We start from the raw sequence: 15975 nt of genomic DNA, 5'->3' as shown, positions 1-15975 counted from the left end.
GAAGGCGGAGCGAGGCCACGCTCAGGAGCATAAAGGGGCAGTCCTCAGAGAGAGCTTGGCTCGTCTGTGGAATTAAGCCTGGGTCCTGCGTCTCGTCGTCTCGAAGTAACTCGCTACTCACACAGTGAGCCACATCACCTACTATAGACTCACACAGTGAGCCACATCACCTACTATAGACTCACACAGTGAGTCACATCACCTACTATAGACTCACACAGTGAGCCACATCACCTACTATAGACTCACACAGTGAGCCACATCACCTACTATAGACTCACACAGTGAGCTACATCACCTACTATAGACTCACATAGTGAGCCACATCACCTACTATAGAACCCCAGTTACGTTCAGTGTTACCCGCTAGGGAAGTTTTTAAATAAAAGTGTTGCCTCCCAGTCCAGAGTGCGTGCCTCCGTGTTGGTGAACAACACTACATGTGTGTGTCGATGTGAGTCGCTGTATGTGTGTATGTCGATGTGTGTGTAACTCCATGTGTGTGTATCTAAAGTCGATGCCTTTGAGTCCATATGTGTGTGTCCATATGTGTTTAAGTCCATGTTGTGGGGAGCGATAGTGTAGCGGTTAGCGCGCTGCACTATGAACCTGGCGACCCGGGTTCGATTCCCGCTCACGGCCAACACCAGTGACGATTATCTGAACCGGTCCCGGGCCTCCCCTAGGTCGACTCAGCCTCAAATGAGTACCTTGTGCGGTGTGTAAACATCGTCACTAGGGAGACAAAGGCGGTCGGGCGTGGTGCTGGCCACCCACCCCCTCGTGTACCGTTACCGGCCTTCATAGGTGCTCGCTAACAGCACTTGCCCCTACAGTCTGTTAAGGCTATACGGGGGATCTTTGTCTTTTTGTAAGTCCATGTAATTGTGTGTGTGGGTCAATCTCTGTAAATGTATGTACGTCGATGTGTGTGTCTGTCTTTTTCGCAACGCCGGGTACTTCCCGCTAGTTAAAATATATAGAGCAGTTCATATTTTGATGGTATCATGTGGTAATGCTCCATCACATGTTTTAAATCTATTACACAGTGAAGATTGAACTGAAGCTTGACTTAAAAAAAATGTATCGCAATATCTGTCAGAAAAATCGCAATTAGATATTTCCCCAAATCTCGGCGTACAGCCGTTTCAATTCGGGGAAAACATTGTTTTGTTTTTTTGGTTCTTTCGGTAAAGTCACGTAGAAGGGAAACAATAAAATAATAAAAATATAAAAAATTAAATTCTCACGACGTTTCGACTGCAACACAAGCAATCATCATCAGGTGTGAAAACCACAAGACAATTTGAAAAAAGTGGCGGTTATTTTTAACGTTAGCACCTCGGCCGTGGCAGATCACTGTTATAATTCAGTAGGCTCACATGACATTGACTTCTCCAAGGCAGAGGTTCTTTGCAAGCCATCTGGCTACCATGAGAGATTCGTTCATGAGGCTATCCACACATACAAACACAAGAAACAATTTCAACCGAGAAGATGGATTCTGGCTTAGCAATCATTGGAAGGATTTGATAAACTATTTCGGGTCTTAATTCAATGATCACGCTTAAGGTGGCTTTCAGACCGCATCCATTATTTTTCGTCTCCCCCCTCCTCTTTTCTGAACATAGATGGACTCGTCCATCTGAACAAACTGCCAAATCGCTCTCCGTGGTGCTAACGTTAAAAATAACCGCCACTTTTTTCAAATTTTCTTGTGGTTTTCACACCTGATGATGATTGCTTGTGTTGCAGTCGAAACGTCGTGATAATTTTGTTTTATATATATTTTATTATTTTATCGTTTCCCTTCTATGTGACTTTACCGAAAGAACCAAGAAGATGAATCCCTGCAGTCACGAAAGCTTTAAATCAAAATTGTTTTGTTTGTTTCTCCCTTGTGATGGACTTTGTAGGATGAACGTTTAGATTTATAAGGACACGGGGTGACCAATAAGGTCTGAATTGGTCGGTAATAATCCACAATGTGTTATGGGTGAGATAACGTAAATCAGCCACAGCCAATTAGTAAGGTTTGTCGCGTAAACAGAACGTGGCCGGTCCGTCACTAGTACAGCACTAGTGTATAGTGTAGTGTATAGTAATGTAGTATATAGTGTAGTATACTAGTACAGCACTAACCGGTGTGTTGGAGAGCCAAGCCAACAACATTTACAATCTGAGTCCGACGTTTCGCCAGTAATTACAACTAGCTTCATCAGGTGACAGCCATTTTTGTGAAGCTAGTTGTAATTACTGGCGAAACGTCGGACTCAGATTGTAAATGTTGTGGCTTGGCTCTCCAACACACCGGTTAGTGCTGTACAAGTGACGAATTGGCCACGTTCTGTTGACGTGACAACCCTTACTAGTTGGCCGTGTCGGGTGGTGGTGGGTTTAACGACACATTTATATTTAGGCTAACCCAACAAAACTAGTATAAATATTGGTCGCGATAGCCCTCTGCGTTACACGGTCTATAATAAGCTAGGGCACTGATAAGGGGTTGACAGGTATGCATCATTTGTGACAACCAGGTGGGTACTTACCTGCTTAAAAAAAAGCGTTTTAATAGAAGTTTAGCGGCGGTGGTGAATAATTAACGATACAAACAACAACGAATGTGCTGCTTTACCTCTACAAAGATGGCGCAGGCGATAGCCGCGTGCCCCCAACAACTTCCCCTACAAACATGGCCGCCACGGGGGGGGGGTGTGGCGGCAGCGGTGACGTCCCCAGGTAAGGAAAGAGAAGTTCCGCCTCGCCACGGCGACGCTGAAAGTTTCCGGGCTGTTTTGAGTTCCGGCTTCGTCGGAGTTCAGCTGCGGCGACGGAGTTCAGCTGCGGCTGCGGCGGTGTAGGGGACGCGGGGGGGGGAGACCCCTCTTGGTGAGGGCTAGAAGTCGACCCGCGCGCGTTCGATGTTCCACTGAAGTAGTCCTCGTCGTTTCGAAGGCTTGTTTAGTTTGTTTCTGCTGCTGCTGTTGGTGGCGTGCCACGTCCAACTTCGCCGGCCATGTCCACGTCGGCCATCTACATCTTGGACCTGAAGGGCCAGGTGAGCGATCCGCCGGGCCGCCTTGGGGTTGTTGTTGTTGCTGCTGCCGCTACTGCCGCTGTTGTTGCTGCTGCTGCTGGGGTTCAATGTGGGGAGCGGCGGCGGGGGGGGGGTCCGCCGTGCTACGAACCTGTGCGTGCCGGGTTCGAGTCCCGGCTCACGGCCGCCAACACCGGCGACAGCGCTTACCTTCAACCCGGTACCGGGGCCTCGCCTCACTTAGGTCGACTCGGCCTCAAATGGAGGAAGCCGGTTGCGGTGTGTCGTAGACATCGCCACCGGGGAGACAAAGGCGGTCGCGCGTGGTTGCTGGCCCACCCAGCCCCTCGTGTGCCACAGTGCCAGTGGCCTTCATAGGTGCCGCTACTCGCTCACGGCACCTGCCCCAACAGTCTGTTACAGGCTACACGGGAGATCTTTCTATATGGGAGAGTGTGTGTGTGGGCATACAGCGGAGTGCTTCGTGTACTGCCCTGCGAGCTCGGTCGGTAGAGTTCAGTTCCCGGCCTTCCTCCCTGTAGGTCTACTTGGCCTTAAAACGAGCACACGGTGCGGGGATACAAAGGCGGCCGGGTGCGTGGTTGTGGTTACTGGGCACCCCCCCCCGCTCACATCGCTTGCCGCCCACCGGCAATGTGCCGGGGCTTTGTACGGCGTGGGGGGTGGGGGGGAGGAGGTTTAATCGCCGCCTCGCCAGTCGCAGGTCACTGCCGTCGCCCGCGGGAGCCGCGACGAGGAAATGAACGGCGCCGACGCCGCCGACGCCGACGCGTCAGTCGATATCTACCGGACGCTGCGTACTTGTTCTGGTTTATACTGATACACAATCTCGTCTTATATTTATATATCTGATTGCGAAGAGCCAGACCCAACCGCGCAGAAGATCTCCCTCCCCTCCCTGGGTGTTTGGTCTCCCACGAAGCTCATGGGCCTCCAACCCCGCGGGCCGGCGCCCGCACAAACAACAACACGTGGCGGGCGGGCGGGCGGTGCACAAATGGAAAATAAATATGTATTTGTAAACTCTCCAGTAGTTTGTGGTGGTTGTGTGCGGACTGGTAATCTAGAACAGAGATCGTGCAACATCGTATAACGCCACAATGCCTCCCCCCCCCAACCCGCGATCCACAAGGGGACCTCATCACGGCGACCTCATCACGGCGATATCCATAGTGTGTGAAACCCACGCCGTTTATGTAACCCCGTGTTGCTGTACAGGGGAATTGAGTTTCCAGCGCCATACGGCGTGTTTTCAATACGGGCAAACTAAATTGTGTATTTGTGTTTCTCCCTTGTGATGGGACATTGTAGGATGAACGTTGAGATTTTTTATAGGGGTCACGGGGTGACCGATAATGTCTGAATTGATCCGTAATAAGGCAGGGCACTGATAAGGGTTTGACAGGTAAGCGATACACTCCTCGCTGCTCCTGACGTCGCTGTCTGGGCCTAACCACCCCAATGTGAAATTGTAGTCGTTGCTCAGCATCTACATCAGCCGTAACTAAAGAAGAATAAGTGGCGTACGGTCGATATGTACGGGTACTGTACTGTGTATTTATCATGTCGTAATTAATTGGCGCAGAGTCAGGCTAATGTTCCATTGAGGTTATCGAGGTACTTGAGTTAAACTATGGCTTGTATAGCGTTATTCAGAGTTCATAGACTTCAGACCAATGCGCCCCTTTAATGCTCGTAAAGCCACAGACTAAAGGGCTCCATTAGGTTTGACGGATCATTGAGCCAAACTGAGGCTCCACCATGGGTGAACGGGCGAGACAGACACAACACTTAAGGCTCATAAAACCAACCTAAGGCTTCCCTAGGTTTCATAGAGCCAGACCAGTAACTCCCTCGCATTCAAAGAGCCACTGGGAGACTCGAAGAGCCAGACTAAGGCTCCAATTCGGTTCAGTGTCAATGGCTTACAGGCTCGTTTGGTGTTCACCGCTGATGTCCCGAGGCTCGTAGAGGCACATTTGCGGCTCCCAGAGGGTTGAATGTGTGTCGTATGACCTTGTGAGCGTGAATGCCAAAGAGGCGGTGCTGGTGAATTATTTCCTCTTGTTGAACGAGCGGGTTACTCATTGGGGCTCACGGCGCGTGGTGCGCGCGGTTGCAAAAACACGCACGTGCTTTATTTAACCAGGTGAGAGCCGCCCCCCGAGATGATCCATTAGGGTTCGGCCGGGTGATGTTCGTGTCAGTGGGGTTGATGGCCGCTGATGGCAGTGACGGCGGACGTGACCCCTAAACCCGCTTAGTTCAAGTTTATTTTGTTGAAACGGTTGAGAATTCGATGTGAAGATAGTCTGTCTCACTTGCAAGAGCAACCGTGGTCACTCCAGTTTCTTTTTCGATTTAAAGCTTTCGTGACTGCAAGGATTCATCTTCTTTGGTTCTTTCGGTAAAGTCACGTAGAATGAGAATAAAATAATAAATTGATAAAATAAAATAACAAAATAATATTCTCACGACGTTTCGGCCACAACACAAGCGGCCTTCATCAGGTGAAGGGACAAGACTGTCTGGTATTTTACCGAAAGAACCAAAGAAGACACTCTAGTTTCATTTAACCTGGGAACTGCCCCCTACCCTACTCCCCAGCCAAAATGTATCGTTGCACATCCAATTAGCACGGTTGGCTACGTACGGTGCGAAATAAGTTGAACATACATATATCTGAAGTGACGCAATTAATAAGTGAGGAACAGCACTGTCGTTGATGAAGGAGCAAACGTCTTTCCCCGTGTCTGTCTCTCCATGTTTGTCGCCTTGTCTCTGTCCTTGTCTCGCGTGGTCTGTCTCTTCCCATATCTCCATTTCACACGTAATCCCACCCCTGTCCACTTCTGATGGGTTGACACCTCTAAAATGATTTGATACCGATACCTCTGGATTATGGAGATGATGGAAAACGTGGACGCGGCGACACACAACGACAAAGAGATGCACAAGGAGTAGTGAGACATGGCGAGGAGGGAATAATGGAGGAAAAGGAAAACACGAAGGGGGCGAAGCGAGCCGTGGTTGGAGTTGGGCATTGAAAGGAGACGCGTTGAGTGGGGAGACGTGAAGGGACATACAATGGTAAGGAAGCCACAAGAAGAATTTGGAAATGAGTCGAAGGGAGGCATCGTACTTGATAGAGTTGCTACTGGTAATAATGGTGTTGATAATGGCGATGTTACATTGTTTTATGGTGGTTTCGATGGTGTTGCCAATGATGTTGGTGGTCGTAATGATTATGGTGACGATATTGGTGTCGATGGTGATGCTGACGTTGATGATTGTGACGGTGTCGATGTTTCAGGTTCTGTTGAGTCGTAATTACCGCGGAGACGTGGATCTGTCTTCGGGAGACGCGTTCCTGTCTCTGCTCCACGAGCGCGAGGAAAATTCCATCTCGAGCCCCGTGCTGCAGCATGGAGATACGCGCCTCCTGTGGATCAAGCACAAGAACATCTACCGTATCCCGAGACTCCAGAACACAAACACAGCTACATTCCACACGGGCAGGAGGATAAGGGGGACATGGTGAGAAGGAAGATGCTAATAGAAGGGAGACACGAGAAGGGAAACAGGGAGAAAACACTAGAAGGTATACACGAAGAGACACGAAGGAGAGAAGGGAGAGACAGGGACACGCGCATATAAAGCAGAAGAAAAGTAACATGACACACAGGGAGGGGAAGGGAGACACTGGGTGAAAGGAGATATAAGGTGGGGAAAGCAGATACTGAAAGCAGCAGGGAGACGCAGGGAGGGCAAAACACACACAGGTGAAGGGAGACACGGGAATGGTATGGAAGACATGGGGAGGAGTAGGGAGACATGGGTTGGGGGAGAGACTGTGAAAAGGGAGACAGACACATTGAGACAAGGTGAGATATAATCATGTTTCTTGACAACTCATCGCACCAGTTGTCTCTGCTACTAAGAAAAATGCAAACGCGGCGCTGGTGTTTGCGTTCCTCTACAAGATCGTGGAGGTGAGGACCTTGCATTGGCGACATGTAAACACCAGGGAAACGATCATGCGCTGCTCGTGTCTGGAGAGTTCCAGTTTGAAGTACATTTCAGATAGGGGTATTAGTGTAACCAAAAAGTGTCTTTTTACTTGGGTGTGGTGTCAACCTTTTAGGACTGTGATATGGATAGAAATAATGTACTCTCCTTTCTTTATTTGGAAGAAATGCTCATAAAATACTGAAGTGTCAGACATACTCACGAAATGACATTAATCTGAATTGGGATGGAGACGGTGCATTCAGTTTTGTGTATGTATTCAACCATTGACTTTTTCCATAAATCCATATTTTATATACCTATATATGATCACCTTAAAGAGGATACCCCATTTGTATTTAAGATATTTGTTAATATTTTGCTTCCCTGCTGCACCCTGTACTTCTTCACCTCTCCATGTCTTCTTTCTCATGATCGATTCTCCTGTTTTCCGCGTGTCTCCCTTCTTTTACGTGTTTCCCTTTCCTTCCCGTCTCCCTATGTCTCCTCTTTATATTCCATGGTTCTCCCTTCTCATCCCCATGTCTCCCTTTTCGTATTGTCTCCTTTATCCCCGTCTCTCCCTTCTCTCTGCCGTGGCTCCCCATGCTTTTCTGTGTATCCCCTTGCAGGTGTTCACCGAGTATCCCCATCTATCCCCTTGCAGGTGTTCACGGAGTACTTCAAGGAGCTGGAAGAGGAGAGCATAAGGGACAACTTTGTGATCGTCTACGAGCTCCTGGACGAGATCATGGACTTCGGATATCCCCAGACGACAGAGAGTCGCGTCCTGCAAGAGTGAGAGCCACGGGGATGCATGGAGGGGAGGGAGACACGAGAAGCACAAGGAAAACAGGGAGGCAGAGGCAGATACAGGGAGGCACAGGGAGACATGGGGAGGGAGAGATAAAGAACAGTAGAAGGGAGACGGAGAGGCATATACAGGATGCATTGGGAGGAAGAAGACATGGTGAGAACATGCAGAAAGCTGGAATTAGACACGGTGAAAAGATGAGATCCACAAGGAGATTGGAGGGAGACATGAGGGGGAGAAGACACTCGTTAATAGATTAACATTCCAATTGAGGGCCACAGAATTTGCACAAATTGTTGGTGCCAGTTCTGGCTGCTTTCCCCACTTGTCTGTGGTTTCCCACACCTCTGAGTCAAATGTGTAACTTTAACGTTTCAAGAAGAGAGACCTGGGGAGAAGAGAAACACAGGGAGGATAAAAAAAGAAGGGGAAACGTGGTCAGGATCAGGTGGATTTGTTGAAATTTGATTGGCTGCCCATAAGGTCTGATCATTCTGTCACCCGATTGGTGTAGATACATCACCCAGGAGGGGCACAAGCTGGAGGTGGGAGCACCTCGCCCCCCAGCAACCGTAACCAACGCGGTGTCGTGGCGCTCCGAGGGTATCAAGTACCGCAAGAACGAGGTTTTCATGGATGTCATCGAGTCCGTCAACCTCCTGGTGAGAGAGGAGTGGTGATGATGGCAGTGATGGTGTGGTGGAAATTATTTTAGGTATTGTGGCAGTGGTGGTGTTCGGGTTTAGTGGTGATTAAATTATTTCTGGTGTTGGTAGTAGTAGTGATGGTGTGGTGCAAGTGTGTGTGGTGGTTGTAGTAAGTGGTGGGATTATTCATGGTAATTATGGTAGTGATGCTGTAGAGGATGGTGATGCAGCTGCGTGTTTGTATATTTACAGGTGAGCGCAACAGGCTCGGTGCTGCGGAGTGAGATTGTGGGGACAGTGAAGATGAGGGTCATTCTCTCCGGAATGCCGGAGTTGAGACTCGGATTGAATGACAAGGTCCTGTTTGAGCAGACGGGACGTAAGTGAAGAGATCTTTATCATTTTGGTCATCCTTAACATAATAATCAATAACAACACCATCACAATGTTCAGTGTTCCCTCCATTTCTCCTTTCCTCCATGTCTCTTCTCAGGTCTTCCTTCACCCCATGTCTCTTCACTACAAGTATTTTTGCTCCCTTTGTCTCCTTTTATCTCTCGGTGTCTCCATTCCCCTTTTATTTTATAGGCACTTCCATATGTCTCTATGTCCATGTGTCTCCCAGGAGACAAGAGTAAGGGAGTGGAGCTGGAGGATGTGAAGTTCCATCAGTGCGTGCGCCTCTCTCGCTTCGACAACGATCGAACCATCTCCTTCATCCCCCCGGATGGGGAGTTTGAGCTCATGAACTACCGTCTGTACACCCACGTAAGTCATGGGGACACACAAGCATGGAGATACAGGAACATGGGAAGGTGTGTATGAGACAGGGGCATGTGTATGCAGTAATATTGGGATACATGAGGACATGGTGACACGCACAGAGGCCATGAGACACTGCAAAGGCAGGTGCGGCGAGGAAAATGTGTGTGTACGTGTAGGTATGTGCAGGCTGGACACATTCTCATCAGTGAGCTGTGGCAGGCAAGGCTGCGTTGGCTGGGTTATGTAGCCCGCATGCCCAGCCACCGCATGCCCAAGCAGCTTCTGTTTGGCCGAATAGAGAGGACTAAACGGGCACGACATGGGCTGGAGAAGAGATGGACTGATGCGGTACAGGAGGATGTGGAGCTGATTTGACTTGCCGATGACTAGTACGAACGGTGTCAAGATCAGTCTCTATGGAGGAGGCTCATGAAGGATGCTACTGGACAGTTGGAGGCACATCGCCCTCCAACAACGGAGGGCAGAGGAGCCACTCACAGCAACGAGTGGAGCGCCTAAAATGCAGCAAGTTGGCAGTGCATCTACCACCAGTTATCTCCGCGAACCCATGGCACCTGGCCCTGTCCAGAGACCTGTCAGCGAGCCTTCGATACTTCGTGGCCTCAAGGTGCACCCGGCCTGGCACAGGCGCTGTGGTGACGTCATTATCACTTAGTGGTGAATGGCGGATATTGGGATGTGTGTGTATAGTATTCAAGAAAATCTCTAAGAACTCATTACAATTGTCATCAATGCTGCCTTATAACAGTAAAATATAGGCTGATATTTTTGGGAAATGGCTCTTCTTGAAGAGCAGAGAGGGTAGAAATATTGATTTGAGACTTTACACTGACAAAGTTGACATGAAGTTTTAATCTGACATAAGCAGGTTTCTCTAAGTAAAGAATGATTATAATAAACAAACCCATAACAATGTCTGAACTGATTTAAACTAACATACTTGTGATTGTATAACCGCATTACAGGAAGCCACTAATGTCAGTGGGTATAGGTATATTCGTAGCCAATGCAAGGTCTTAAGTTAAAATTAGTTTGTGTCCTGTCATCAGCTGTAGATCATTGGAATTTGACGAGGTGTGCTCAAAACCGGTATTTTCTGCAGTTACGTAAACTTTCAGTCGTTGCACTTTCTAAAGTTGAAGGCATTCGTAATGTTTACATTTACAGTATTTGTTAGCTTGAATGAAGAAAAACTGTCAATTCAAAACTGCATTGGTTACAAATATACATTTGATAAAGTATAAAATTTCGACAGTGTAAATTGTTATCAACTATCAGGCAGTCAATCTTTTTACTAGGTGCTCTTTTAGGGCCATATCCTGAAATATCAGCCTGGTAAACTGTACTTTTGTTGTAAGACAGTGTGAAACAATGCGTATTAATAATGGCAAACGTGATTTTTTTTTACATTTGGATTTGTGCATCTGTCGACTAGTCCATGCTTTGGTTAATTTTAGACTTATCACAAGTTTGGGCACAGCAGCAACATATCCCACAAGTGAGACATTTCATTTACAGCATAGGGATCGTAGTCATTGGCCTGGAAATGTCCTCACTGTCGCAATTGGCTTAACTGCAGAACCCATGGAGAGGAGGGAATGGGTACATTTTTCGGTATAGCTCATTTTTTCAATCCGACCCTATGCAAATCAGTATTTTTCATGTGGCTGGTGCCACAGGGTTGTGGATTGAGCCATGTTAATCAAGTTTATTAAAAGGCCGGATTTATATTATGTTAATTATATGCACGTGTGCATGTGTTTCCACTTGTTGTGTTTACATGCTCATGTGCGTACACGTTTACGTGTGTACAAATGTGTATCAATTGTGTGTGTACACGTGTTTGTGTTCAGGTGTGGTGAGCCATAGTGTAGCGGTTAGCGCACTGCACTATGAACCTGGCGACCCGGGTTTAATTCCCGCTCACGGCTAACACCAGTGACGATTATCTGAACGGGTCCTGGGCTTCCCCTAGGTCGACTCAGCCTCAAATGAGTACCTGGTGCGATGTGCAAACATCGCCACTGGGGAGACGAAGGCGGTCGGGCGTGGTGCTGGCCACCCACCCCCCCTCGTGGACTGTTCCGGCCTTCATAGGTGTTCGCTAACAGCACTTGTCCTTACAGTCTGTTAAGGCTATACGGGGGATCTGTCTTTTTGTGTTCACAGGTGAAGCCCTTAATTTGGATCGAATCGGTCATTGAAAAGTTTTCTCACAGCAGAGTGGAGATCATGGTCAAGGTGAGAAATTGAGCATCTACCAATTATTTAACATCTTGAGAGCCCACCGAGATCTATTATGACTTCATCAGGAGAGCACGTTGAAATCCATTCTCTTGTAACTGACAATTTATTTACCCATTTGAGAGCCGATTGAGGTTCATTGTCATTTGATCAGTTATTTTTAATAAATCTCAATAGGCTTCCTTCTGATTAAAATTTGAAGCGAGTCCATCGAGATTCCAGAAGGTTAGAGTCCTCTCGTCCCCGAAATAGTTTAACCAGGTGGGACACCATTAAGCACCAGTCTCTTATTTATTATACGTATTTAATAAGGTAAGATCCCACTGAAAATAATATTTTGAGTTGTCATTTGCTGAATCAGGTGAAAGTAATTTGAGATAAAATTAATCTTGTAATTGGCCTTTTTTTCAACGGTTTTACTTGAATCCTGTGTCGTGGTCAAATCTTGTAATCTACATTTCGTCCACTTCCCGTTGTCCAACCAATCCCTAATTTTGCACACGTACTTGGATCGGGTGACAATGCATGCCTGTATTAATATCGGCATCAAATAATCAATTGCCTCCTATCAAGCAATTAACAAAAAAAATAATGGACGGCATATTAATTCTATATTTGTGTAGGTGAAAAAACGCCAGTCCCTAAAATGTGGAATCGGCTCGCACAAAAAGCAGACTTCGCGTGTCTCTTGTAATCAACTGGCTGTGACGTCATTCCCGCATCCAGACGTGATGACGTCATGTGTGGACCCACGTGGTAGTAATGCTCCCCCGTGTAGTGACGTCACGTGGGTGCGTAGGTCCACGCGGTAGTGACACTATAAGTCACTACAATCAATATGAAGCAGTTCTGCACCTCCCCAAGGTTTACTCAGCCTCAAGAGTACCTGGAGAGGTGTAAACACCATCACTTGGGAGACAGGCAACTGGGCATGGTGCTAGCTACCCACCCCCTCTTGTGCCAGCCTTGATATGGGATGAACAGCACTTGCCCAACAGTCTCGAGGCGAAACAGGATACATGTCTATCGGTGTGTTGCATTTTCCTTTTAGGCCAAAAGCCAATTCAAGCATCGTTCCACGGCAAACAATGTAGAGGTTCGAATCCCGGTTCCCAGCGATGCCGATTCACCTAAATTCAAGAGCAGCAGTGGAAGCGCCAAATGGGTTCCTGAAGAAAGTGTCATTGTGTGGACAATCAAGTCCTTCCCGGTATGGCCATATCCTCTCATTTCTCCCCATGTCTTCGACTGCAATTACAATTCTGCTCTGATTCCTTTTACTCCATGCCTATTTTTCCTCCATCTCCCTTCAGATCCACATAGCTTAATAATCGTCCCAGTTTATCGCTTATGGCACTTTTCTTCCTGCCTTTGCTCAGCTTTCTTCCCATGTATCCTGCCGGCCCCATGTTTCTTCTTTCCGTCTCATATCTCCCTTATTCTACCCTTGTCTGGCAGGGCGGTAAGGAGTTTTTGTTAAGAGCTCACTTTGGCTTGCCGAGTGTGGAGGCAGAGGAACTGGAAGGGAGACCTCCAGTGACCGTCAAGTTTGAGATTCCTTATTTCACTGTGTCCGGAATTCAGGTGACTCACCATCTCATTCAACCCACCCATTTACTCAATTCCTCTCACCCACACTTTCACCCATCCAGTCCTCAACTACTCTCATTTACTCACCCCCTCACTCAGTGTTTTCCCATGTCTCAGGTTCGTTATCTGAAGATCATTGAGAAGAGTGGTTACCAGGCTCTGCCTTGGGTGCGTTACATCACGCAGAGCGGAGGTGAGAGATGATCACCATCATAAGAAGCTGCATCATCACCACTGATTTTTACACGCTTTCATTTAACTGTTGTTGTCGTATCCTCAAATCTTGTAACTCTATTTTAACCCACTTCCCAATGTGGTATCGACTGAAAACTTGGTATACTTATGTCATACTGATGACAATACTATATTCTATCATTAAAAAATATATATTTTTAAAACATTCTTTCATATGTAATGTTTCGGCTTGGGTCTAACTGTCCACGATCAACTGACGTTGGCTGTAATTGGCCACGGTCCCTTACGTTGTGGCAAGCTTCGGGGCCACTTCCTGGAGTTGTGGAGTTCTTCCATTACTAGTACATTTCATTAAAGCGTTTTAATTTTTTATATTATCTTTCTTTGCAGATTATCAACTGAGGACTCATTAATCTGAAGATGTTTTAAATCCAACTACTGAATCTACACTTGCATGCAACATACACTTGCACACATTTAACACTTGCACACATTCGTCTCCCCCATACTGAGGCTTTACACATCAGGTAGTCATTTAAAGCTGAATCGACCAGTTTTGATGTCACTGAACACTGTTAGCTATCACTAGGAATCAAACTCAGGTTTGTAAAGCGGTGTCCTGACCACCACTGCTCACTACACAATTTCATTTATGCACTTAGACATTCCTTTACAAGTTCATACACAAGTACAGTAACGTATCAACATCTAAACTCATGTACGTATAAACTGTATGCAAATGCATCGACTTTAACGAATAGAAACCAGCAAATCCTAGATGCCTTATGGTTTTGTTTATATATCCTAAGGAGGCTACAGGCAATCAAATGATCGCTCATGAAATATTATACACGCTTCAGGATTTGTATTACTCGTACCTGTACGTGTTGGCTTTGTTTTTGACAGCCATTATGAACCACTTTGGAGATAGACAATCAGAACCAGGGCTCAAACACAGGTCAGCTTTGGCTCAGTGTCTCTTGACGCTTGGGCCATTATGAACTCAAGGGAGGTAACGCATAGACCTTGGGCTCAACTTTACACCCAGGACCTTGGTAGTTCTGGCCGAGTATATGCAATGGTCGTTATGAACCTCTTGAAAGGGTGAGACAAGAAACAGAACCTAAACAAGGCCTCAGCAATTTAAATACAGGCTTAGGTTTTTGAATGGAATGTATTTTAAAAATAGGGTAGTCGAGTATTTTCCAGATGTCTTTAACTGTTTTTTGGGATATTTTCCATGAGTTTTATTTTATATATATAAAAAAATTAGCGGTGTTTGAAAATCATGTGGTGATTTTGGTGATTGGAAACTCAGAAGAATGTTTAATTTACTTGTACATTCCAACTGATAATGCAGGCTGTAAGACTATTGTAAAGTTTTAAGAATCAATAAACATGCATCTGTATAAAATTGTGGGCGTGAATTAATGTGGTTTGTTCAGCAGTGTATAGTCCAATATTTCATAACAGGTATTATAGGCTGCAGGATCACATGGCAGGCAGATGGCAATGCAGCAAAATCCCATATCTGTTTCTTGGCTTCACTCACCTGCACTATTTCCATGACCCAAACAGCATTGGGGGAGGCCCTCATTCAAGCAGTGGAATGGCAAAAGCTGTGCATGTACAGTTACAGTATTTTACAGAAAATACAAATGTTAAAACAGTATAACATTGCATATTATTCTTCTCCCCCTCCTGCACAATTAATGGTGTATACTGAATTAATTTGCGACATGTTGGTAAAATCAGCATTCTCCATAAGCTCCATAAGGGGTTTGAGGTCGTGTCTTATCCATAACCTTCAGTATTTTCACCACGTTGGCCCTTTGTACAAATGGTCACAGCCCACTGCATTGCCAGCTACATATTTAATTTACCCCCTTACCACCAGAGCATATTTCGGTGCTAACAAATCCACGTCCAATACTTATTAGGTAAAATTAATTCATACATTAAATAAGATGTGTTAAATGTAGACAGAGCAAATTATAAGAACATTAGCATTAAATACTGTGAGGGTATGTTATGAATTTTTTTAAAAATCACGTTATGCGTGTAAAGCATGCATCAAAGAGTTTGGTGGTGATGATGGCGAATGTGGAAAAGTTGATGGTAGTGACGATGGTTCTGGGCAGTGATGTTGATAGTTATTGTTTGTGATTAAAAATAAATAACTTGAGAATAGTTCGAAGTCTTATCTAAAGTTATAGTACAAGCAACATTGACAAAATGGACCCTCATTATTTACATGAAATGCCATTCCTTCAGTTTACGAGTAATTTTGCCAATTACATTTCCATTACTAGAAAATGTAAACTAACTTTTTTTATATTAATGAAATTGTCTATGCATTGAGGAATATTCATGCCAGATTGAACAAAAATGCACCCAAAACATTTAACATCATGCATTTAATTTATTCAGCATTCTCAATAAAGTTCAGACAAACAATTCAAACTTAAATTAGACGTTAACCTGAAATAACGCGTCAAAAAATCTTCCAAACTCCTCGCACACCCAAGTCGGTGTGCAGATATTCATTTAAGACAATCGGCCTAAATATGGCCCTCAACTGTGATTAATTTGTTTGGTGTTGGTCTGGTGTGTGAAGATGGGTCTCACACTGT

General features: G+C 46.0%; 1 protein-coding gene across 1 annotated transcript; it reads left to right on the top strand.

The window, feature by feature from the left end:
- The first annotated feature begins 2773 nt into the window (after nt 1-2773).
- On the top strand, nt 2774-14756 carry LOC116938817 (AP-1 complex subunit mu-1-like). The gene is made up of 12 exons (XM_032946505.2): nt 2774-3058; nt 6372-6528; nt 6983-7050; nt 7734-7864; nt 8395-8542; nt 8780-8906; nt 9153-9295; nt 11483-11554; nt 12609-12767; nt 13016-13141; nt 13265-13340; nt 13733-14756. The coding sequence occupies exons 1-12, from the start codon at nt 3017-3019 to the stop codon at nt 13753-13755; spliced, it is 1272 nt and encodes a 423-aa protein (XP_032802396.1). The 5' UTR covers nt 2774-3016; the 3' UTR covers nt 13756-14756.
- The last annotated feature ends 1219 nt before the right edge of the window (nt 14757-15975 follow it).

The sequence above is a fragment of the Petromyzon marinus genome, chromosome 1 (assembly GCF_048934315.1).
Source record: "Petromyzon marinus isolate PM22_M1 ecotype Great Lakes invasive population chromosome 1, UKy_Petmar_22M1.pri1.0, whole genome shotgun sequence".
Taxonomy (NCBI): Eukaryota; Metazoa; Chordata; class Hyperoartia; order Petromyzontiformes; family Petromyzontidae; genus Petromyzon; species Petromyzon marinus.
This window is presented reverse-complemented; position numbering and strand designations above follow the sequence as displayed.